Raw genomic sequence first — 26,954 nt, 5'->3', positions numbered from 1 at the left:
AAACATTGACTATTGTGTCGTGTAGCTTGTTCATTAATAGGCCATATTGAGGGGTCGTGTCTAAACATTTAAAATGCAAAACACACAACCTTCAGGTATAATGACTATGTAAACACCAATAAATAACATTTCGAATTAAAATCAGTTAAACAAACACCTAAATCATCAAAGAGTGAAACATCCAAATGTCCACTTCATCTGTTCTGCACCTTTTCTTTAATAAAAAGTTTGACCTTGTGCGACAGTCCCTTTACTTTCCATTACGACCTTTGCTCCCTGTTTACGGCAGGACCGTGCGGAGTGTTATGGGTATGCTGACCGCAGTAAGAAGTGCAGGACTTTGCTCAGTTCAGAAGTTAACTGTCTCTCTCACACTTCCACGTTCAGCCCGGTTCGGCAGCATGTCGTTGTGTCGAACCGCACGCACAGTTCCAGCCTCGATTCTGGGCTCCATGGCGTTCGGGGGGCGCGCAGACGCGGGCACGAGCACCAAGATGGTGCAGGCGTTTTTGGAGCGCGGGCACGACGAGCTGGACACCGCGTTCATGTACACGGACGGGAGCGCGGAGGCGATCATAGGGGCAATGCAACTTCCTCAGACGGGTAGGACAGAAGACACACACACACACGCACACACACTCACACACACACAGAGCCAGTGTTGGATAGAGGAGACTGGGGTCAGTTGTAAGAGTCTAAGTAAACTTTTCTAAAGCTCTGTTCAGATAAACATCTACGTTTAAAAACACTGAATATCTTCCTGTCCCAAATGAATTAGGATTAATTTGTTTATATTCAGTCACACCACCCTGACTAACACACCTCTCACAGCACAGGTGCCAATTTGTTTACTTCCACACCTGGGGATCATCTTCTCAGTGTTTGTCATTATTTTTCCAGGAGTCCTATGAGCCAAGGCTGTGCCTCACAGTAAGTTCCTCTAAAGGACACATTGATTACAGTCAGACTTGTCGCTCTGGACACACAGATCTTCAGCTGTCTTCATCTTCTGATTATATTATACAGAATTGACATAACTAGTTAAATAGAGTGTGTCACATGATCTCAATAGAATTGCATCACTTTTCATAGGCACCTGGTTAGGATCCAGAGCTTATGCTCCATCATATTTATATTTATTTGAGTTGATATTGAGCTCATAATGGACTGGATCAACACAGCAGCTCTAGCTAACACTGATCTCCACCACCCCGATGTCCATCATGGGTTTCCCAGGCCCAGTTTTAAGAATCATAATGTAATTATAATAACATTTCTGACTGAGTTTTTTGTTTCTTAGTTCGAATTGCCACCAAAGCGAACCCCTGGGAGGGGAAGACGCTGAAGCCGGAGAGTGTGCGCTCTCAGCTGGAGACCTCGCTCAAGAGGCTGCGCACTCAGAGCGTCGATATCTTCTACCTGCATGCTCCGGACCACGAGAACCCCATCCAGGACACGCTGAGAACCTGCAATGAGCTGCACAAGGAGGTAGAGCTGGCCAGGAGAAGCTATCTTCTGCTCTAGCACGTTGAATAGATATAATAACAATAATAATAATAATAATAATATTGGATCTAAACAACAGACTGAACACTATTAGATCAGTCCCCAGTTTCCAGGGATGCATTGTTGGGGTTTCACTTTCTACAGCACCTTTTAGTGACCTTTTGACCCTCTTTATTGTCAGGGAAAGTTCAGAGAGCTCGGTTTATCCAACTACGCCTCGTGGGAAGTGGCTGAAATCTTCACCATCTGTAAACACCACAGCTGGGTTCTTCCCACCGTCTACCAGGTCAGTCCAAGTGCTTAAACTGATTTATTACTCTTTTTCCTCGCATTAAACAGGTTTTGATTGTGTCTCTTCTTTAAAGGGCATGTACAACGCTACCACGCGACAGGTGGAGACGGAGCTGCTGCCGTGTCTGCGCTACTTCGGCATGCGCTTCTACGCCTACAATCCCCTGGCAGGTACGCTGACATAGCGTGTCTTCTTAAACTCTTTGTAGGAACTGAGTTGTAGGCACTGTAGGATTTAGTGTGACTCAAAACCTCCTCAGAACCTCACATCACTAGCGTGAAACAAACTGTCTCGAAATGTACCAACACTCTGGAATCCTTCATCAGGAGGTCTGCTTACCGGGAAATACCACTACGAGGATAAAGACCAGGCTCAACCTGCAGGACGCTTCTTTGGAAATAAGTGGGCTGCTGTGTACAGAGACAGGTGAGGAATAAAGTTCTGATTTCTGACATTTTGCAGAGTTTATTTGATATTTATTTAACTTATCGCCTCCTGGTGGTTCAGTGGCAGGATCCCGCGCTCTCATTGATTCCGGGGCGCAAACCCAGCCACTGAAGAGTTAACTCTCAGTACTGATCCCAAGCCCAGATTAAATGGGAGGTTTGCATCAGGAAGAGCATCCAGCGTAAAACCTGTGCCAGATCCAAACATGCTGACCAAATGATCCACTCTAGTGAACCTGAATAGGATAGGGAGCAGCCGAAAGGTCAACAACATAAATCTTTAACTTACAGTTCTCCTGAGTCGCTGACCTGCAGTGTTGTGTCTGAGGCTCAGGGTTCGAGCGATGCTTCTCCTACACTAAGACTAAAATCATGCTAATCGCCTACAGATTAAAGGATCGGACTCCACAAACACTCAAACCTCACTTTTAAATAAATAGTTGACCTCTGGTCTGTACATTAGTGTTTTTTTCACCACATGAATAAATTCATATCTTACAAATAAAAAGGTTTTAGTACCTTCATTTAAAGCTGAGACCTGATTATTTTATGATATTTTTACACAGTTGTCGTTTCAGTAAAGCAGGAAATCTGAGTTTATAATCTTGGGACTGGTTTATTGATTCGGAGAGTAAACCTCAGGCTTCTTCACAGAACTGAATGATTTAAAGTTTGATGAAATACAGAAAGAATATTTAAAACACATCGGAGTCGGTTAAATTATTTACCTCGGTTCCTAATAAGAATTTTTTGGTTGTTCAGTCTGACCAGTGATTTGGATTCAGTTTGGTTTTAACACATTTTTAGAATTTTCTGATCTGTGGTGGTGTATTCTGTACCTCATCTTTTTCTAAAAGGTTTTGGAAAGAGAGCCATTTCCAGGCTATAGACGGCATCCTGAAGGCCCTGGACACCGCGTACGCTTCCGAGAAGCCGAGCTTGACCTCGGCCGCCTTACGCTGGATGTATCATCACTCTCACCTCAGGGTACGAGTTCCTGAATCCAGAATATCAGAACATACAGACCGAGAAGGTTTGCATCCTGAACATGGGTTTAGTTAAAGACTTTATTTACAAATAAAACACAATTCCAGATTAGAAATGAAACCAGGATGAATTCTTTAATGATTCCAAAACACAAGACAGAAGCAACAGAAACTTTTTTTGTTATTCCCTAGAAGGATTGTTGTTTTTTTAATTGTTATTGTTGTCTTAAAATCCACTATCTGGCCATTTGTGTTGCCCTGAGGGGATGCAAACTTTTGCAGTCGGCTCTATCTCTATTCATTTAGATGATTCTTGATCCTGGATCAGCTCTATGAGATACCTAAAAATGTAAGAATTCTGCTCGTGTGTACGTTTGTATAGTAAAAATACGAAGAGATCTCAGTTTCGGGAAATAAAGGAGAAGCAGGTCGTGTTAGAACAGGATACGTGTTAGGAAAAAGAAATCTCTGAACAGATAAAGTAACGGTTCCTCCGTTTCCCACAGGCCGATCTCGGAGACTCTGTGATCATCGGCATGTCCACCATGGAGCAGCTCCAGGAGAATCTAGCTGCAGCTGAAGAAGGTCCTCTAAAGCAGGAAGTGGTGGATGCCTTCAAGTGTGGCTGGGATTTAGTGGCTCATGAGTGTCCTAACTACTTCCGCTAGCCACATGACGGACTTTAATTCCAGCTGGAGAAGAGGATCTGCTGTAACGTTCCTGAATTATAGAAAATGTTAGAACCTGTTTAAACTCAATAATTCAAGTTAAACACTGACTCTTTTTGTACTCCAGCACTTAATTATGACATTCTAGCTATAAAGCACTGCTGGTAAAAACACAGTATATTCTCTAAATGACTGAACATTTAATCCCACATCAGTGTACTAGTGTACAGCGGTCATGCGGTCAGCAGCAGGAAGTGATTCAGGAAGTCGAAGGGATTAAACAAAAAGTGTCAAATATTTGGATCATAAAACACACACTGAAGAAAACATTCACACAAACACGTGTCCTGCCTCTGGACGTTAAACCAACACGTCCATGTGGAAAGTCCATCGTCCGTTTTTATTAACTCTCTTCATCATCGTCGTCATCATCATCATTAGCCTGCATGGCCTCTTCATCAGCGTCGGCAAACAGCTGGAAGTCTCCAGTCTCTGAATTCCACATGCACTTTAAGGTCACTTTGAATTCGGCCATCTCCATCCCGAAGAGTTTCTGAAAGGAAATCAAGAGCGACTCAAGCACCGAGCATCAAATCCTCACGGTACGAATCGGCTGTTTATTTAATTTAATTTACTGGGTGACATTCAGGATCTGTGTCTCGAGTAAAAACTAGAATTGATTGTCCAGTGGGTTTTTTATAAGCCACAGTTAGCTGTGTACATCTGAGAGAGAACACCAGTGTACGTGTCTGTGGGCGTGTCTGTGGGCGTGTCTCAACCAGCTGTTAATGACTCTGGCTCACCACACACTGGGACTCTGATCAATCACCATAAAGAATCAACAAACCCATCAAATAGTCCCACTCCTCACTGGGGATTAATATGAAGCCAAGTTACATTTGTAGTTACCCCCCCCTCTGTACCTCCCCATCTCTCTTTCTGTCTCTCTCCCTCTCCATCTTTCCCTCCTTCTCTCTCTCTCCATTTCTCCCTGTCCCCCCATCCCTCCCTCTCTCTCTCTCTCTCCCTCCCTCCATCCATCTCTATTTCTGTCTCTCTTCCTCTCCATCTCTCTCTCTGAGAATCTTTTATTCTCTGTGAATAAAACACAGCAGACTCACCAGAATGCGAGCTTGTTCCGGCGTGAGCGTATCTCCTTCTTTACACACTTCATAGTCCTTCAGTAACGTGACGACTCCTGCAGACAGATTTCACAAAGCGTCATCACACCCGCTCATGAGGAGTGTTTATCACTGGAGAGAAGCTGTGTCAGTCAAATACAGAGCTGCAGGAACGAGTCCTGAAACCCGGGAATGAGTCAGTGTTCAGCACTTCAGTGTGTTTTTGGTTAAATGCCTGAAATCTGACCTCAGGTCTGAGATGATGGTTTTATTTCAGCGATATAAAAAAAAAAAACCAACCCCAAACTCATCACCAGAACCTCACTCATGATTTTTTTTAAGCTGTCGTGCAAAAGGCGTGAACCAGCGGATAAACAGAACTACAGACGATGGCCTGGCCGTGAACAGTCATCACGCCGGACAGGAAGCTGGTCTACTGAAGCCTCACTGTGTTAATTTACTCAGATTCACGCCCCGAGACAGCTGGAACAGAGAAGATGAAAACCGGTTTGAGGAACCCAGCATCATCGTGGTCTTATACACCATCCTGCACTGCTGATTCATTTCCTTTAACAGCATGACCCTGAAGTGTTAGAATCCTCTACTACACGATTTCTCTCCATGCAGAGTGAGCGTCCATATTACAGAACCTCAGCAGAACGTTTCTCCTCACGTTATAGCAGCTATAAACGCCCCTCACCTGCCTTCGTGTTAATGAGAAAAAACCCTACAGCTTGTTCCCTTACTGAGGAACTGAACAGAGGGAAGGTTACAGCTTTAGCTCTGTCTGACACTGGAGACTCCTTCACTGGACAAACATTACATCATTACACCAAAAATAAACCTCACTATCAACAGGAACACACTTTTCTTAATTAAACATCACATAATAAGGTATAAGGATGAATTCAGCAGCACTGTGTGTTTATAAATAAATCAATCAATCAATCAATCAATCAAACACACAAAGGAACCTCTGTGTGGATGAACTGGAGCTGGAAAATATTTGAGAATGAGATAAAACACACGCTGCTCTCTGATAAAGGGTCTGAGAGTTTGACTTCAATAATATTGGCACCCGAGAGTCTTATAAAGTTCAAACCGTATAACTAGTACACTACACCATGGGCTAATTTAACCTGCTGCACTTGTTAAAAATGATTTTTCTTTAATACTTTACAACTCATTATCCAGGAACCAGTCTGATCTGATCTGATCTGATGTGATCTGATGTGATCTGATGTGATCTGATCTGATCTGATCTGATGTGATGTGATGTGATGTGACGTGACGTGACGTGACGTGACGTGTATGATTACCTTTTTTCAGCGCTGTGGGCAGTCCCAGCTGTCTGAGCTGAGGCTCCATGGAGTGAGAGAACTGTTCCAGCGGTCCTTCGTCCAGCGTCACCGCCATTTGCGCTACGTTCCCCGCGCGAGCGTAGTCCATCTCACTGAAGCTGCTGAAATACCTGAGAGAAACACACCAGTCTCAGCATCAGGACTCTTCTTTCTCACACACACACACACACACACGTTCTCACACACACACACACGTTCTCACCCACACACACACGTTCTCACCCACACACACACGTTCTCACCCACACACACACGTTCTCACCCACACACACACGTTCTCACACACACACACGTTCTCACCCACACACACACACGTTCTCACCCACACACACACGTTCTCACCCACACACACACGTTCTCACCCACACACACACGTTCTCACCCACACACACACGTTCTCACACACACACACACACGTTCTCACACACACACACACGTTCTCACACACACACACGTTCTCACCCACACACACACACACACACGTTCTCACCCACACACACACGTTCTCACCCACACACACACACACACGTTCTCACCCACACACACACACACGTTCTCACACACACACACACGTTCTCACACACACACACACGTTCTCACACACACACACACGTTCTCTCACACACACACACACGTTCTCTCACACACACACACACGTTCTCTCACACACACACACACGTTCTCTCACACACACACACACACACGTTCTCACACACACACACGTTCTCACACACACGTTCTCACACACACGTTCTCACACACACGTTCTCACACACACACACACGTTCTCACACACACACACGTTCTCACACACACACACGTTCTCACACACACACACGTTCTCACACACACGTTCTCACACACACACGTTCTCACACACACACGTTCTCTCACACACACGTTCTCTCACACACACGTTCTCTCACACACACGTTCTCTCACACACACACACACACACACACGTTCTCACACACTCTCACACACGTTCTCACTCACACACACACACGTTCTCACACACACACACGTTCTCACACACACACGTTCTCACACACACGTTCTCACACACACGTTCTCACACACACGTTCTCACACACACACACGTTCTCACACACACGTTCTCACACACGTTCTCACACACACACACACGTTCTCACTCTCACACACACACACTCACACACACACTCTCACACACACACTCTCACACACACACTCTCACACACACACACGTTCTCACACACACACGTTCTCACACACACACACACGTTCTCACACACACACACACGTTCTCACACACACACACACGTTCTCACACACACACACACGTTCTCACACACACACACACGTTCTCACACACACACACGTTCTCACACACACACACACGTTCTCACACACACACACACGTTCTCACACACACACACACGTTCTCACACACACACACACGTTCTCTCACACACACACACGTTCTCTCACACACACACACGTTCTCTCACACACACACACGTTCTCTCACACACACGTTCTCTCACACACACGTTCTCTCACACACACGTTCTCACACACTCTCACACACGTTCTCACTCACACACACACACACTCTCACACACACACACACGTTCTCACTCACACACACACACACTCACACACACACGTTCTCACACACACACACGTTCTCACACACACACACGTTCTCACACACACACACGTTCTCACACACACACACGTTCTCACACACACGTTCTCACACACACGTTCTCACACACACACACACGTTCTCACACACACACACACGTTCTCACACACACACACACGTTCTCACACACACGTTCTCACACACACGTTCTCACACACACACACACGTTCTCACACACACACACACGTTCTCACACACACACACACGTTCTCACACACACACACGTTCTCTCACACACACACACGTTCTCTCACACACACGTTCTCACACACACACGTTCTCTCACACACACGTTCTCTCACACACACGTTCTCTCACACACACACACACACACACACGTTCTCACACACTCTCACACACGTTCTCACTCACACACACACACGTTCTCACACACACACACGTTCTCACACACACACGTTCTCACACACACGTTCTCACACACACGTTCTCACACACACGTTCTCACACACACACACGTTCTCACACACACGTTCTCACACACGTTCTCACACACACACACACGTTCTCACTCTCACACACACACACTCACACACACACTCTCACACACACACTCTCACACACACACTCTCACACACACACACGTTCTCACACACACACACGTTCTCACACACACACACACGGTCTCACACACACACACACGGTCTCACACACACACACACGGTCTCACACACACACACACGGTCTCACACACACACACACGGTCTCACACACACACACACGGTCTCACACACACACACACGGTCTCACACACACACACACGTTCTCACCCACACACACACGTTCTCACACACACACACACACGTTCTCTCGCACACACACACACACGTTCTCTCGCACACACACACACACGTTCTCTCGCACACACACACACACGTTCTCTCACACACACACACACGTTCTCTCACACACACACACACACGTTCTCACACACACACACACGTTCTCACACACACACGTTCTCACACACACACACACGTTCTCACACACACACACACGTTCTCTCACACACACACACACGTTCTCTCACACACACACACACGTTCTCTCACACACACACACACACACGTTCTCACACACACACACGTTCTCACACACACGTTCTCACACACACGTTCTCACACACACGTTCTCACACACACGTTCTCACACACACACACACGTTCTCACACACACACACACGTTCTCACACACACACACGTTCTCTCACACACACACACGTTCTCTCACACACACGTTCTCACACACACACGTTCTCTCACACACACGTTCTCTCACACACACGTTCTCTCACACACACACACACACACACACGTTCTCACACACTCTCACACACGTTCTCACTCACACACACACACGTTCTCACACACACACACGTTCTCACACACACACGTTCTCACACACACGTTCTCACACACACGTTCTCACACACACGTTCTCACACACACACACGTTCTCACACACACGTTCTCACACACGTTCTCACACACACACACACGTTCTCACTCTCACACACACACACTCACACACACACTCTCACACACGACACTCTCACACACACACTCTCACACACACACACGTTCTCACCCACACACACACGTTCTCACCCACACACACACGTTCTCACCCACACACACATGTTCTCACACACACACACACACACACACACACACGTTCTCACACACACACACACACGTTCTCACACACACGTTCTCACACACACACACACGTTCTCACCCACACACACACACGTTCTCACACACACACACACACACACGTTCTCACACACACACGTTCTCTCACACTCTCACACACACGTTCTCTCACACTCTCACACACACGTTCTCTCACACTCACACACACGTTCTCACACTCTCACACACACGTTCTCACACTCTCACACACACACTCTCACACTCTCACACACACACTCTCACACTCTCACACACACACTCTCACACACACACGTTCTCACACACACACACGTTCTCACACACACACACGTTCTCACACACACACACGTTCTCACACACACACACGTTCTCACACACACGTTCTCACACACACGTTCTCACACACACGTTCTCACACACACGTTCTCACACACACGTTCTCACACACACACACACGTTCTCACACACACACACACGTTCTCACACACACACACACGTTCTCACACACACACACGTTCTCACACACACACACGTTCTCACCCACACACACGTTCTCACCCACACACACACACGTTCTCACCCACACACACACACGTTCTCACCCACACACACACACGTTCTCACCCACACACACACACGTTCTCACACACACACACACGTTCTCACACACACACACACGTTCTCTCACACACACGTTCTCTCACACACACGTCCTCTCACACACACGTCCTCTCACACACACGTCCTCTCACACACACGTCCTCTCACACACACACACACACACACACGTTCTCACACACTCTCACACACGTTCTCACTCACACACACACACACTCTCACACACACACACACGTTCTCACTCACACACACACACACTCTCACACACACACACACGTTCTCACTCACACACACACACACTCACACACACACGTTCTCACACACACACACGTTCTCACACACACACACGTTCTCACACACACGTTCTCACACACACGTTCTCACACACACGTTCTCTCACACACACGTTCTCTCACACACACACACGTTCTCTCACACACACACACGTTCTCACACACTCTCACACACGTTCTCACTCTCACACACACACTCACACACACACACTCACACACACACACACGTTCTCACACACACACGTTCTCACACACACGTTCTCACACACACGTTCTCACACACACACACGTTCTCACACACGTTCTCACACACGTTCTCACACACGTTCTCACACACGTTCTCACACACGTTCTCACACACGTTCTCACACACGTTCTCACACACACACACGTTCTCACACACACACACGTTCTCACACACACACACACGTTCTCACACACACACACACGTTCTCACACACACACACACGTTCTCACACACACACACACGTTCTCACACACACACACACGTTCTCACACACACACACACGTTCTCACACACACACACACGTTCTCTCACACACGTTCTCTCACACACGTTCTCACACACGTTCTCACACACGTTCTCACACACACACACACACGTTCTCACACACACGTTCTCACACACACGTTCTCACACACACACGTTCTCACACACACACGTTCTCACACACACACGTTCTCACACACACAGTGATAAAGCGAGAGAGAGCTCCGACTTCCCAAACTTCCAGTGGTGTCCAGATGTGGGTGTGAGAAACTTATACGCAAATACGGTGCAGTGTCCACCAATCAGAGTGAAGACAGTAAGACTGCATGTGACCTGATTGGTTAGGTTGGTCGCTCCACCTGTTATTACCATGGCAACCAGTAGTAGTTACGCCTACTGAGGACTTCACAGTGCAGCGACTGAAGACTCAGAGATCAAATCATTGTGTGTGTGTTTGACTTGAGTGTGTGCAAGGGTGAGTGAGTGTGTGTTTGAATGTGTAAGCATGTTTGAGAGAGTGTGTGTGTGTATATGTGTTTGAGAGTGTGTGTGTGTGTATATGTGTTTGAGAGTGTGTGTGTGACAGAGCTGTGATTTGAGTAAAGATTGAATAAAATGTTCTTCATTCTATTTAAATTCCAGCGAGAGACTCAGACTATTTCTCAATAACATCACTTGTGTTTATTCCTGATTGGCTGCTGGTTACGAGGCTCCGCCCCTCAGAGAGTTCAACCAATCACGATGAGGAGAATCACTGAGTTTAAAGCGCACAGCCGATCAGAGCAAGTGTGTGTCCTGTGTATTTAAATACAGAGATAAATAATCAGCTCCAGGTCAGTAGTACTCACTCCTGCACTTCCTCCTGGGTTTTGTTGGTGAACAGAACTCCCACTTCTCCTCGGAGGAACTTGCTCACCTGCAACACATCACACAAAACCATCCAAAACTCAGAATCTGCTACAATCCGATCTGGTCTGATAAATGGAGATGATCAATGATCAGATACCTTGTGTAAATTATCCCTGTACTCATCTGTCGGTCCTTTCCCAAGCGCGATCATCATCACCTTGTTCTTACCGAAAAAGAACCTTTAAAGACGAGAGAGAGGATCAGAACAACAAGCAGGAGCAGCACTGATGGGCTTGCTGTGTGTGTGTGTGTGTGTGTGTGTGTGTGTGTGTGTCTCACCGGCTGTGCTTCCACGCCGTTCTGACGTCTTTCAGCTTGCTGTTCCTCATGTTCTCCACTGAGAAGATGAAGATGTATCTGTACGTGTCCACACATTTCCGCAGCTGAAGCAGAGGAAACATGTGGATTAATGTCCTATAACAGCAGCTCTGATTTATAAACAACGCACTCGTTAGTGTTTCCATAGCAACAGCTCGTTCACAGGGACGTGTCCAGCAGACGCTCCACAGGTGAACGGATGTGTGATTGTTGTTATGGTTTTCTGTGATGTGTTTCTGTAACGGTTACAGAAGGAGTCTCCAGTCCCAGTGCCCTGTAACACTAACATCTTCAGGACAGAGGAGTTCACACCCTGACTAAAACAATTACACTAAACTTCAATGCAAAATGTTTCAGTGGATAAATAAGAAATCTCCTCACCTCCTCAATCAGCTTCTGCTTCGCCTCCAATCCTTTCTTAACTGTTTTAGTCAAAGAGACTGCGAGAGAGAGAGAGAGAGAGAGAGAGAGAGAGAGAGAGAGAGAGAGAAAGTTCTCAGATTCATTCTTTTAACTCTTTTACATACACTATATTGCCAAAAGTTTTGGGACACCCCTCCAAATCATTGAGTTCAGGTGTTGTTTTTCAGGTGTTGGGCTCGGCCTCTTAGTTCCAGTGAAAGGAACTCTTAATGCTTCAGCTTCATACCAAGACATTTTGGACAATTTCTATGGGGTTGAGGTCAGGACTCTGTGCAGGCCAGTCAAGTTCCTCCACACCAAACTCACTCATCCATGTCTTTATGGACCTTGCTTTGGTCACTGGTGTACAGTCATGTTGGAACAGGAAGGGGTCATCCCCAAACTGTTCCCACAAAGAGCATGAAATTGTCCAAAATGTCTGAAGCATTAAGAGTTCCTTTCACTGGAACTAAGGTGCGGAGTCCAACCCCTGAAAAACAACACCTGAATTCAATGATTTGGAGAACTTTTGGTAATATAGTGTATGTATATATATTGCTATATTAAATTCATGTCCATCATGTCCGTCACTTCCTTCTCGTGACTGATAATCTACAGCTCACATCATGCCTGAATCTTAAACTAATTGGAGAGAAAGTTCACTAAAATGCCACAACATCTCCACCTCATGTATTTTAGCTTTAGCTCATTAGCTCTGAAGTAAACTTCATTCTTGTTTTAACACGGATATTAAATTTTATAAATGGATAACTGCTAACTGACATAAATTCAGGCGACAAATTCCCGTTATAAAACATTCACATAAATATATTTATATTAAATGTTTTCTCACTACCTTTCTTATCCCTCTTTGATTTCGGCATGGCTCTCACGTTGCTCTTGTGCCCTTTTCTTCTTCTACGGTTGTTTTTAGACAGCGTTACAAACAGCACCAGTGCCTGTGCTGCCCCCTGGCGCCTGCTCACTATAATCACTGCGATTTTCCTTATAAAAACGTTTATAAAGAATATTTCTGATAAGTGAAGTAAATAAAAGCTATGGAACTAATACAAAGTTCTGAGCATTTTTAGATTTAAAGAGCAATCGCATTATGGGAGCACAGGCAAGCAGGAGCAAATTCAGATATTCTAATTAATTTTATTGATTAAAAACCGTAAAAAATAGATTTTACATAAACCATACATTATTATATATTATATACAGGTATAAAAGGCGGAAATACATGTAATATATATAAATCTAATATAAAGAATCAGTGTGAGTGAATGTAGAGTGAAGTGCAGATGTGTGCAGATGTTTGTGATGAAATGCTGAGGGGGTCAGCGGGTGTGGTTTCAGACTGGTCAGTGGGTGTGGTTTCAGACTGGTCAGTGGGTGTGGTTTCAGACTGGTCAGTGGGTGTGGTTTCAGACTGTGTCCGTTCTGTAAATATCTTTATTTTAATGTTTATATTTATAAAAGTTTTCTGCTTTTGATTTGTGGTCTAAAATCTACAGTTTCCTGACAGCAGCACCTCCGTGTTTTGGGATTAAAAACCTTTTTAGAGAAGATTCACAAATTCAGGGCAAAAAATAGACACAAAACAACATTTATTTATTGGTTTGTTTGTTAGTTAGTTTATTCATTAATTATCTAATATAAGCTAATGGAAGAGGGCGGGGCTTCGGGTTAGCAGGCGCTTCTTCAGAGTCACGTGACTTTCTGTACGGCGCTCGTGCAGCATCACAGGGCAGAGGAGCGCTCTCTATCTGCCCCTTTTCTGTACACACGAGCACTCAGACACTCGCCCTGAACCCTACCCTCGGACCCGACTCTTCTCACACACACACACACACACACACCTGTGTTTCAGCTTGGGTTTGTCTTCAGGAGAGTCTTCACGAGGAGCCGTTTGTCGATCCTCGCGCACAGCTCGCAGAGTGGGCGGGGCAAAAGCCATGTTTGATCATGTTATTTTTTTTTAATAAGCAGTCGATGACCCCCTTGAGTGAAGCGCTTTAAACAGAGCAGTTATGTGAATGTCCACTAGGGGTCAGTGTGTGGTTTACTAAAAGCACCGTGAGCGGCTCAGGAGCTCAGACATGATTTTGACTCGATTTGAATCTCCTCCACAGATCATCTCTAATCTCTGATGTACAAAATAATCCATGTAGTCGACGTTTATATCAAACTCACACAAATAAAGCGTTTTAGAGGACACTTAAAGTCCACTTCACTTCCATTCCCAACTCCACAAAAACACTGGAATAACATCTGGAAGTTGGAAGGAGCATTTGTTTGAAGGAAACTGCTGAGGATTTGCAAATATAATACTGTATAATATGAAAAACAACACTTTTATAAGTTCTCATTGAAAAGCCACAATGATTTAATGAGAACTTTTTTATCCGAACAGCTTTTTCCTCATAAATGCTGAAACAGAGTGATCTTTGTGTGCTGAAGTCTATTAGCCCTGATCTATTGTACCTTCATTTGTCTCCATTAGCTGAAATTCCTGCAAAATGTTTAAAATGCCTTGTAAAAATCATGAAATCAGGCTGTCTTGATATAAACTGATCAGCCATAACATTATGACCACCTGCCTAATATTCTGTTACTCCTCCTTTTGCTGCCAAAACAGCCCTGTCAAGGCATAGACTCCACTAGATCCCTGAAGGTGTGCTGTGGTGCACAGGGGTCAGCACAGGCACCCTGACTGGTCATACACAACAAACCATCCTCCACTGTGTATTCTGACCCCTTTCTATCAGAACCAGCATTAACTTCTTCAGCAGTTTGAGCAACAGTAGCTCGTCTGTTGGATCGGATCACACGGGTCAGCCTTCTCTCCCCACGTGCATCAATGAGCCTTGACCACCCATGACCCTGTCGCCTGTTCACCACCGGTTCCTTCCTTGGACCACTTTTTATAGATACTGACCACTGCAGACCGGGAACACCCCACAAGAGCTGCAGTTTTGGAGATGCTCTGATCCAGTGGTCTAGCCATCACAATTTGGCCCTTCATCAAACTGGCTCAAATCTTTACGCGTGTCCATTTTTCCTGCTTCTAACATCAACTTTGAGGACAAAATGTTGACTTGCTGCCTAATATATCCCACCCACTAACAGGTGCCATGATGAGGAGATACTCAGTCTTATTCACGTCACCGGTCAGTGGTTAGTGTTATACAAGACTGTGAACAGGTAGCAGAAAGTCATTGTGGGTAATGAACTGAAAGGGCATCACACATCACCATAAATAACGACGAAGAGACTTCCGAGTTACAGAAATCAACTTTTAATATGAAACAATGAAAAGAAGCAGCAATTAAACGATCGTCATGGGAACTGGGATGAAATAAACCTTCAAGACTCCAAAAGTGTCCCGCACCATTGATTTACCTTTATAATGATTGTCTGAGTTGTTTTTATTTTGTTTTGTTTTTTTAAAACTATATAAATCTTTTTGCATACGGGTTTAAATTCACTTCTCGTTCTGGGACGTTCTGTTGTGGGATCCGGATACACCAGACCCGTCTCAGGTGCGCCGCTGACCGTCTCATATAAAGTAAAGGTAAAGCATTCACACTGCCATCGGAGCAAAACCTTGAAATTTCATGAAATGAAATGAAATAAATCGACTCTTTTTCAAATGCAGTTTTATAAACAATTTGTTTAAAAGAAAAAAAAATCCAGCTACAACTCAACATCCAAGCTAAAATAAAGTCCAGGACAAAAACATCTTGAGGATATTCAGACCCAGAGTTGAGATTAAACACGTGCAAATATTAAATCTCCATCCGACCTTTCACTCGTTTACGGCATGAGCACCATCCTGTACCGCCCTCACAGGCGCTAGTGTGGCAATGAGGGCGGAGCTTAATCTTATGACATCATAACCAACCTTTTCAAAGCTACATTAAGCTTTCTCCAGCTCAGTAAACTTCCTAAACACACACCCTGGGAGTGTTCATCATGTAAAGTGACTAATACCAATGCTTCTTTTTCCATAGTATCTGACCATCAGCACATGCCTAATCTCCAGCAAACGATCGTACACACACATCTCGTAAACAGAAGAAACAAATCATTTGTTTAAGGCTAATCAGGCTCATTAATATTCATGGATCTGGACACAGTTTCCTCAAAACGCATCACAGTATTAAAACCCAGTCACGTGTTCTGTTAGCGTGTGCACCAAGCGTGTGTGTGTGTGAGAGACGTGACTCACTGCGACCGTCTCGTGAGAATCATAGTGAAGATTTTGGATTTTTTAGGAGGTCTTTTTTTTCTCTCTCAGGATCTGAATGATGTGTTCAGAGAAGCATCAAATAAACACAAAGCAGAAACCTTCTCGAACTCTTTCCTACATATATACGTGTGTGTGTGTGTGTGTGTGTGTGTGTGAGGACGGGAAACAAAGTTTGCACCTGCCTTAATCGATAATATTTCCCAAAATTCTGAACAGGTGATTATTCTGATCAAGTTAAAGCATTTTGGTGAAGACGAATGAAGAAACACGTTCAACACGTGACTGAGCACCGAACACGAACACACACACGCGCCGTCACGTGACTTCTCTGCACTCGCTCCCACTGCACACCTCCACTCTCTCTTCCAAAGTGCTTAGTTTTCTTTTTAAATCGGTTTTTCGGGTTCGTTCTTTTCTCTGAATAAATGTAAGCGGATTGTGGATTCGCCTCCACAAATTTAAGCCTCATTAAACACCGATCACGCATATCAATGTGACCAGTGCCAGGTGAAGTGAACAAGACTGAGTATCTCCTCATCATGGCACCTGTTAGTGGGGGGGATATATTAGGCAGTAAGGCAATATTTTGTCCTCAAAGTTGATGTTAGAAGCAGGAAAAATGGACAAGAGTAAAGATTTGAGCGAGTTTGATGAAGGACCAAATTGTGATGGCTAGACCACTGGATCAGAGCATCTCCAAAACTGCAGCTCTTGTGGGGTGTTCCCGGTCTGCAGTGGTCAGTATCTATCAAAAGTATCCTTTAAGACCTGTAAGTCCTTTAAGTTGGACCCATGGAGGCCCCACCTCACAACTTACAGGACTTAAAGGATATGGTACCAGATCCCACAGCACACCTTCAGGGATCTAGTGGAGTCCATGCCTCGATGGCTCAGGGCTGTTTTGGCAGCTGGTCATAATGTTATGGCTGATCGATGTAAAATGGCTGTAGTCATTATTTTGGCCTTTGAGAAAAATAAAGCAGGCTTCAGCTGTCTAAACATGCGCTCAAATTCCTTCCTGGTTAATTACAATCTGCTATTTTCGCCCTCTTATGAAGTCGTCATGATGAAGGGAGCAGGAAGTAGTCATGATCACCGTAGAATGGACGGCAGCCCTAATTGACACGGAATTGTCGAGTGGACGCGTGATCGCGAATCCCAGACACCAAACATGCCTTGGCTGATTAACTCCATGAGAAATTGTGGAGGGTTTCATTTTTTGTGTGTGTGAGTGTGGAGGTCCTTTTCTTTTCCTTTAATGTCATTTGGTTTTTCAAAAACTTCAGATGGAATAAAAAAAGGACAATAATCACGAGTCTAATCACGATTATTTATAACCCAATAATAAATGTTTCCAAACAGTCGTTCCTCACGGAGGCTTTATGACATTACTCTGCACTTCGTGTCTAACCTCTGCTTCAGAAAAGGAGGCGAGACAGCTGTATAATAAACCGAAAATAAATTCAAGTATAAATGAAAGCGACCCAGTGCGGACGATCGTTATGGTGATATTATGAGCTGTGTGTCTTTCTGCCATTCAGCAGACCATCTGATCATCCCTGAGGTGTCTTCATGGCCGATTGTTTAGAAGAATCGTAAAACAAAACGAAAGAAAAAAAAAAAGGCGCAAACTCTTTTTGAATAAGCCATGCTATTGCCTACCTGCAGTGACAGGACGCAAAACAAATCAAATAAATTTAAAAAAGAAAAATTTCCTGCATGGATGACCTCGTAGTTAAGGGGAAAAACACTTTGATATTGTTTCATTTTTCTTTCGTAATCCGTCATCTCCTGGAGTTCCTGTTGGCAGGGAGATGATCTCACGCACAATCACAGACCCTCCGCTCTTCCCCTCGACCTGTTCGTCTGTCCAGGACAGAACACAGGCACCAGTCCGATGTTCTCCTCTGTGGACGTCGTAGCTCGTCGTGCCGAAGCTCAGCGCTGAAAAGGCTTGCGTGCTTTTTTCCTCCTCCGCTGTCCTTTTCCTCCCTCGCTCCAGCTCTCACTCGGCTCTCCTCGCTGCGTAAAAAAGCCAGGCTGAGGAGGAGGCGGCCCTGAGCTGGCCCCCCCGGGGTGAGTCGGGGTTGATCCCGGTGGGAAAAATCCACCATTGGAAGAGGCGTCACTGCCCGGCGCTCCCTGGAAAATACGGCTGAAGAAATCGTGCAGGTCGGAAGGAGAGCCTGGAGCTGGGGTGTGGCCTGAGGGAGATCTGAGTGAGAGAGAGAGAGAGAGAGATTAACCTTAATGGACTCTTATCAGTTCTGGTGAAGAAGGTGCGGCTTGTGTGGTTGTCGGTTCGATAAAAGGAGGTGTGGCCTCTGTGTGTGTGTGTCTACCTTTGTGAAGGAGGTGTGGCCACTGTGTATCTCACTGAAGGAGGCGTGGCCTTTGTGTCTCTTTCACTGAAGGAGGTGTGGCCTCTGTGTGTGCGTCTACCTTTGTTAAGGAGGTGTGGCCACTGTGTATCTCACTGAAGGAGGCGTGGCCTCTGTGTCTCTTTCACTGAAGGAGGCGTGGCCTCTGTGTCTCTCTCAGTGAAGGAGACGTGGCCTCTGTGTCTCTCTCAGTGAAGGAGACGTGGCCTCCGTACCTCTCTCAGTGAAGGAGACGTGGCCTCCGTACCTCTCTCAGTGAAGGAGACGTGGCCTCCGTGTCTCTCTCAGTGAAGGAGACGTGGCCTCCGTGTCTCTCTCAGTGAAGGAGACGTGGCCTCCGTGTCTCTCTCAGTGAAGGAGACGTGGCCTCCGTGTCTCTCTCAGTGAAGGAGACGTGGCCTCCGTGTCTCTCTCAGTGAAGGAGACGTGGCCTCCGTGTCTCTCTCAGTGAAGGAGACGTGGCCTCCGTGTCTCTCTCAGTGAAGGAGACGTGGCCTCCGTGTCTCTCTCAGTGAAGGAGACGTGGCCTCCGTGTCTCTCTCAGTGAAGGAGACGTGGCCTCCGTGTCTCTCTCAGTGAAGGAGACGTGGCCTCCGTGTCTCTCTCAGTGAAGGAGACGTGGCCTCCGTGTCTCTCTCAGTGAAGGAGACGTGGCCTCCGTGTCTCTCTCAGTGAAGGAGACGTGGCCTCCGTGTCTCTCTCAGTGAAGGAGACGTGGCCTCCGTGTCTCTCTCAGTGAAGGAGACGTGGCCTCCGTGTCTCTCTCAGTGAAGGAGACGTGGCCTCCGTGTCTCTCTCAGTGAAGGAGACGTGGCCTCCGTGTCTCTCTCAGTGAAGGAGACGTGGCCTCCGTGTCTCTCTCAGTGAAGGAGACGTGGCCTCCGTGTCTCTCAGTGAAGGAGACGTGGCCTCCGTGTCTCTCAGTGAAGGAGGCGTGGCCTCCGTGTCTCTCTCAGTGAAGGAGGCGTGGCCTCCGTGTCTCTCTCAGTGAAGGAGGCATGGCCTTCGTGTCTCTCTCAGTGAAGGAGGCATGGCCTTCATGACTCTCTCAGTGAAGGAGACGTGGCCTCTGTGTCTCTCTCAGTGAAGGAGGCGTGGCCTCCGTGTCTCTCTCAGTGAAGGAGGCGTAGCCTTCGTGTCTCTCTCAGTGAAGGAGGCGTGGCCTCCGTGTCTCTCTCAGTGAAGTAGGCGTGGCCTCCGTGTCTCTCTCAGTGAAGGAGGCGTGGCCTTCGTGTCTCTCTCAGTGAAGGAGGCATGGCCTTCGTGTCTCTCTCAGTGAAGGAGGCATGGCCTTCATGACTCTCTCAGTGAAGGAGACGTGGCCTCTGTGTCTCTCTCAGTGAAGGAGACGTGGCCTCTGTCTCTCTCAGTGAAGTAGGCGTGGCCTCCGTGTCTCTCTCAGTGAAGGAGGCGTGGCCTTCGTGTCTCTCTCAGTGAAGGAGGCATGGCCTTCATGACTCTCTCAGTGAAGGAGGCATGGCCTCTGTGTCTCTCTCAGTGAAGGAGGCATGGCCTCTGTGTCTATTTCAGTAAAAGAAGGCGTGGTCTCTGTGTCTCTCTCAGTGAAGAAGTGTGGTGAAATATAAGGGTTTTTACCTGTGGCGGTTGGAGCTGGTGTTACTTTTTGAACCAAAAGAGATGTGATAAGGGACACGATGCGTGTCGGGGGAAATTCCTATTCGCTGGCAACCCGCCCACTCTGTGAGAGGAGAGAAATCATCCAAATTCACTACAAACAAGCAATTAATCATAAACCTTATTTACATTTTATGGCATTTTATCAGGAACACCAAATCTGCAGCAGTCGTGTGAACATGGACCCGAAAAAATCTCTGGGAGCAAAAGGAGGCCCTGCCCTATTAGTACAGTGTTGCTAATAAAGTGCTCTGAGAGTGGGTATATATAAACACACACACACACACACACAGACACACACACACACACAGAAACGCACTATGGCATGTACACAGTCAGTGATATAAGATCCAGTGTAATTCCAAATACCAGTGATGTCGTAGACTTTTCCGTCCATGAAGGCGAAGTAGGTGATCTTCAGGCCGAGCATGCTGGACTCGGCCCACAGATCTCCCTCCTCGGCGCTGTGCCGTTTATTGCACTCAGCACAGAAACGTGCTTCATGAGGCTCACGGTCCATCTCAAACCTCCTGCAGGGCAAAACCCAGACAGAGCAAGAGAATAAAAACATAAAGGTTATTAGGGGCAGTAAGTTCAGGTTTAACCCTCATCTTAATGTCTAGGTATTTATTGTTGTGTGATAATGTGGTTTAAAATGCCGTACTTGTGTTTGCCCTCACACTTGGTGCACATCATGGTGTTCATGGCCTCCTTCAGGTCGTCCTGCAGCTTCGTCAGGAACTCATTCATCGACTTGGAGAGCTCTGAAGCTGCCATACGCTTCCTGTTTCGTCCAAATAAAAGGTCAGAGTTAAGAATACCAGCCAGACTCTTCTTTAAAAATGCTGACGGTGTAATTTTAAAGGTGCACTCACAGCTCGTATTCGCGCCGGGTCTCTGGGTTGCTCACGATGTCCCACGCCGCTCGGAGGACTTTAAAAGCCTCGCCGGCTCGAGGGTGCTTGTTCTTGTCTGGATGGACCTGGACATACAGCAGAGTTAGAGAAAAAATTAACATACTCATCACTTTACATACACAACACTTTAACGGTGCAGTCTGCCGTTCTTCAGCGTTCACTACAAAGCCACGCCCCCTAAACACTGCCCCTGACAGTGGAGGAGACGTGTTAGTAAAAGGTGAAGCGGTCAATGTGCTCTGAATGCTGCTGGTTTTAATCATGAATAAGAGCTGGAGCGTGTATAAAGTTAAAGTGTTGCTTAAGAGGATTTATTCACCTGTACAGCCAGCTGTCTATAGGCCCGCTTCAGCTCCGACTCGGAGGCGTGTGTGTTCACACCCAACACGTTGAACGGGTCCAGCTCATCTTCAGGGATCTGCAGCAGGTTTGTGAATGGTTTTCAGTTACTGATGTTGAATATTGCTTTACACACACATTTAACACACAGAAAACTCATCAGGAATACGAGCGCACACACACGAGTGTTACTCTGAGGTACCTGAGCTAATGCCAGCAGTCTCTCGAGCTCCTGTCCAGGCTGATTCCTCTCTGTCCTGGATGGAGATTCTGGATTCACCGTCTCATGTCCAGAGGCATCTCGTTTCCACAGCCAGCCTCTGATCTTTCCAATCAGTGCAACTGCTTTCTTCATTATCCAGCAGTTCTGAAGGCTGAGCCACCATCGCTTTCCTCGGTCTCCTCCCAGCCTCTCCACAACGCTCCTCACAAACCCGGCACTTAGGAGCATTATGCAACTCATCAGACAGAAAGCTGAGACCAGGGCTCGGCGTGCGGAGCTCGTGGTTTTGCAAACCCAGCCCGCCAAAGCCGCACCGGAACTCCAGGTCTGATCCACGACCCGTCTTAAATCCTGCTTCATTCCCGGGACGTCGGTGACCTTAAAGAGCAAGAACATGCCAAGGTCATAAAGTGCAATCGCTCCAGATTCGACGAAGACGCCGCAGTGGTGGGTCAGAGACACGATCAGATCCACTACCATATGGATGCAGGATATACTCCACGGGCTGACCGATTCCGACAAGAACTCTCGGAATGCCGCTATGAGCTGGAAGCCGGTCTGTCTTCTCAGACGGCTCTGGTTGTGATGGTGGTGGTTCCTCCGGCGGATCTGCTTGTGTCTGCTTGCTCCTGCTGACGAGGAGGAAAAGGACGGAGGCGACATCCAGGATGAAAACTGATCACCTGATCCCGAGCCGCTTTTCCTCGACTTTCCTTTCTTTCCCCGGGATCCGGACGCGTCCTTTCCAGCGGCGTTCCTACACCCGTCTTTCTCGTCATCTAACTCATCAAACACACCGTTCCCGTCTTCCTCCAGCTGATCCGTTCCCCCATTAGTTCTCGCGTATCCGCTCTCCTCTACCTTTTCCGAGTCCTCCTGCTGTTTAACGTTGTGGGACTCGGAGTTCAGATCCTCCGGCGCTTCCCGAGACGTTTCCGCTTCCCGTGGCTTACTCGGCACAGACTCCTCGCACATTTCCCCGCTCTGTGATCCAACGTCAAGACACATCTCTCCACTTAACTCTGCCGGATCATCCATGACGTCGGTCATTTTCAAAAAGCCGAAAGAGAGGAGGCTCAGGGGTCCGTCATTACCCGTCACACGGCCCGCTATTCTCCAAGAGGAGGAATAAATGTCTCTGGTTAGTGCAGTAATCTGGAAATGTTGTTGCTAAGCACGGCATAACACGCTCAAGCGACGCTGAGCCACGATGCCCTGGGAACTTTCATTACTGACCAGGTCCATCACTGCACTCAGCTTCATCTGGGCAGATTTACGCCATGAATCCTGTAGACAGGACAAAAGAAAGCATGACTTTAGACCAGCACTGGCCAACACGCAGAGACAGTACATCTTTTCACTGTAGAACACTGAAGGACTAGTTCATTTAAACCGGCTGTGGTCTAAAACCAGACTGAAACACCTGATGTATTTCTGCAGAACAACACACCATCTCTCCATCGTTTAACACAACACTGTGACGTCAGGAAATATACAAAATCTCTGGGACGTGACCTATCTCAGTGACATAATAAAAAAACAAGGCAAGCTTTTGAAGAAATAAAGACGGTTTTCACACAACGAACCCGTTAGACACGTCGACATCTGACCCGGATGTCGTTTTCGATTTTAAAAACGTGAACATAAATCGATCTTTCTTATTTTAATATCTACATCTTTACACTTATTCGTGGTCTGTGATATCGCACAGCTTTGCCGGTGTCAAGTCCTTTTTTCCAGATAAATCTATCAGACACGCAATTCATTTTAAAATCCGAACATTCTCTCTCTCTCTCAAACACACACACACACACACACACACACACACACACACACATGCACACATACAAGCACTGTCAGATTTTCACACCATGATTCAACATCATTCAGGTGGAATAATACAAACATCTGGATATTAACAGCCAAATTATTAACGACAGGAGCTGTGTGGAAATATTTCCACATCGAATCCTCACCCTCATCACAGCAGTTTCCTTTCCCTCACACTTCCACACTGACCACAGCAGTGGACACCGGACTGAGCACCGAGGCCACTCCAGCTGCTTCAGAGACTCAATCACACAAACATGTGCTTAAATATAAACGTGTGTGTGTGTTGTTTATTTCTACACGTTACTCTTTCTTTGTATTTTTATTCTCTCTCTCTTCCGCCTTCATGTTTGTTTTGGTCGTCCTGCAGGTCTGTGATGTCATTTAGCTCCTCATGAATCTGCTGTCGGTTTCTTGCACCAAAAAACACATAAAAGCTTACTTTTTCACACACTTTAGAAGCAGAATAATCAGATAAAGTTGATTAGTTTATTGTGTTTTTTATGTGATTAAAAGGTGAAGAGCCGTGACCGCACTCCTCATTGGCCAGACTGGACATCTTTTCTTTTTTTTTTTTTTTTTTAGCACAAACACTCCCGACTTTTAAACAGGACCATTAAAATCAACACTCACGCTTCAACAGACCCAGATTTAATCCATGCTTTTAGAAATATGTCTGTCAAATCTTCTCCCGTCATATTACTGCTAATTAGGGGGAAAAAAACTGATTTTATACTTAGCCCAACTCGCTACCTGACGTCGCTGTCCTTGTTGTTTCTCTTTATTTTTTCCACGCTGGTCACTTCCGGAGTAAGAGAACTACTTCCGCTTTGAGTTGTAACCCTTTCCGTACCGTTAGAACTTAAAAAAGTTGAAATAATTGATGACGAAGTTTTAAACAATCAAAAGCGTCAATAAAAAAAAACAACCCATTCATCAACAAATAAATAAAATACATAAAAAATAATTAAGATCACAAAAATAAACTCAAACTGATATGGTGGGCGCTCTCTCAGCACTCAGAGCTCTGAGGATGATTCTATTATTAATTATTATTCTGTTATTATATATTATCCTGGACGGAGTGCCAACCCATCACAGGGCACACACACATACACACACACCCATGCACTCACACAATCACACACTACGGGCCATTTAGAGACTCCAATCAGCCTAGAAGCATGTCTTTGGACTGTGGGAGGAAACCGGAGCACCCGGAGGAAACCCACCAAGCACAGGGAGAAAAACATGCAAACTCCACACACACACAGTGAGGCACCGAGCCACCTATATTATATTTATTAAATGATATAGATTATATCATTAAACAACATTCTTTAATACAGGATCTGTCCAAAAACTGTTGCTGGTCTGGTGGACAAACAGCACACTGCTGCTGATCCGATCATCTACGGCCCTCTTTGGACGGGATTAGTTGTTTCTATACAAATATGTGTTAAGCAAAGTTGATGGAGGACATCTGTAGTGTTTATGAGTGATTGACGTGGGAGAACACTCTGAAATGTCCATATGCAACACACACACACACACACACCTCATATCAATACACACTGAGTCTCTTCACCATCATGCAATTTCAGATAGGATAAAGTCTACAGATATATTCATCTGAGGTTATTTCTAATGATTATTTTTATGTTATCGATACTGACTATTATTCCCAGTCCCATGAACGTGCAGATGTGTAAACATGACTGACATGATGCACCGAGAGTCAGATGTGACTAAAAACCCGGAGATACTCCAGTAATAATCACATTACCCATCCTGCTACTTAAATCCTGAATGTTATCTTTAATAAATGCAATAAAAGACTCAAAAGTGCAAACAGGTGGAGCAAAATATAACCCAGTTAAAGATATTAACTACAATACTGATGAACTAACCCTAACCCTAACCCTAGATACTGATTACAAACAGAGCTGCACCGAGTTTCTTAGTTCTTTTCTTTTTTAATAAATTTTTGCAGACGTGTAAGGTACAGAATGTGTTACAGATACAAAATGAAACAGGAAGTCTGATGAGAGAAGAAACAAGAATCAAACCAATCAATACAGCAACAGAACCCCCCCCCCCCCAAACCACAACCACAACCCTCCCCAGAGGCTGCAAAAACAAGCAAAAAAATTATTAAATAAATGAACTTAGGTTCTGAACTTTGGTTCAGCTGCAAAGGCTGAGGGACCATGGAGAGGATCCTGAGCAGCTGCATCACTGCCTGGTTTGGGAACTGCACCGTGTCGGATCACAAGACCCTGCAGCGGATAGTGAGGACAGCTGAGAAGATCATCAGAGTCTCTCTTCCCTCTATTACAGATATTTACTCCACACACAAAGCAAACAGCATTGTGGATGACCCCACACACCTCTCACACACCCTTACACACCCCACACACCCTCACACACACTCTTACACACCCCACACACCTCTCACACACCCTTACACACCCCACACAGCCTCACACACACTCTTACACACCCCACACACCCCTCACATGCACTCTTCACCCTCCTGCCATCCAGAAAAAGGTACCGAAG

General features: G+C 45.9%; 3 protein-coding genes across 7 annotated transcripts; 1 reads left to right on the top strand and 2 right to left on the bottom strand.

Annotated features, from left to right (window-relative positions):
• The first annotated feature begins 262 nt into the window (after nt 1-262).
• On the top strand, nt 263-4,073 carry akr7a3 (aldo-keto reductase family 7, member A3 (aflatoxin aldehyde reductase)). Its single transcript, XM_058373877.1, has 7 exons — nt 263-603; nt 1,301-1,488; nt 1,688-1,792; nt 1,872-1,968; nt 2,125-2,224; nt 3,102-3,231; nt 3,737-4,073. The coding sequence occupies exons 1-7, from the start codon at nt 306-308 to the stop codon at nt 3,896-3,898; spliced, it is 1,080 nt and encodes a 359-aa protein (XP_058229860.1). The 5' UTR covers nt 263-305; the 3' UTR covers nt 3,899-4,073.
• Nucleotides 4,074-4,218: 145 nt separating this feature from the next.
• mrto4 (MRT4 homolog, ribosome maturation factor) lies at nt 4,219-13,768 on the bottom strand. The gene is made up of 8 exons (XM_058373879.1): nt 13,669-13,768; nt 12,792-12,850; nt 12,372-12,475; nt 12,190-12,271; nt 12,032-12,099; nt 6,339-6,490; nt 5,020-5,096; nt 4,219-4,451 (listed from the first exon to the last, which is right to left on the bottom strand). Exons 1-8 carry the CDS (start codon nt 13,694-13,696, stop codon nt 4,302-4,304), a joined length of 720 nt encoding a protein of 239 aa, XP_058229862.1. The 5' UTR covers nt 13,697-13,768; the 3' UTR covers nt 4,219-4,301.
• A 2,329-nt stretch (nt 13,769-16,097) lies between these two features.
• On the bottom strand, nt 16,098-25,201 carry dnajc14 (DnaJ (Hsp40) homolog, subfamily C, member 14). Of its 5 annotated transcripts, none has more exons than XM_058373578.1 (9): nt 25,026-25,140; nt 23,799-23,849; nt 22,542-23,671; nt 22,320-22,418; nt 21,959-22,065; nt 21,748-21,867; nt 21,453-21,613; nt 21,045-21,147; nt 16,098-19,282 (listed from the first exon to the last, which is right to left on the bottom strand). In XM_058373578.1, the coding sequence occupies exons 3-9, from the start codon at nt 23,610-23,612 to the stop codon at nt 19,006-19,008; spliced, it is 1,938 nt and encodes a 645-aa protein (XP_058229561.1). In that variant the 5' UTR covers nt 23,613-23,671; nt 23,799-23,849; nt 25,026-25,140; the 3' UTR covers nt 16,098-19,005. The 5 variants fall into 5 exon arrangements, with proteins under 5 accessions (XP_058229561.1, XP_058229560.1, XP_058229557.1 ...); XM_058373577.1 differs by lacking the exon at nt 25,026-25,140 and adding an exon at nt 24,539-24,993; XM_058373574.1 differs by lacking the exon at nt 25,026-25,140 and adding an exon at nt 25,146-25,201 and having other exon boundaries at nt 22,542-23,849.
• Between the last annotated feature and the right edge of the window lie 1,753 nt (nt 25,202-26,954).

This window comes from Hemibagrus wyckioides, linkage group LG21 (genome assembly GCF_019097595.1).
Source record: "Hemibagrus wyckioides isolate EC202008001 linkage group LG21, SWU_Hwy_1.0, whole genome shotgun sequence".
NCBI lineage: Eukaryota > Metazoa > Chordata > Actinopteri > Siluriformes > Bagridae > Hemibagrus > Hemibagrus wyckioides.
Note: the sequence above shows the minus strand (reverse complement) of the source record. Positions and strands in the feature narration are given on the sequence as shown.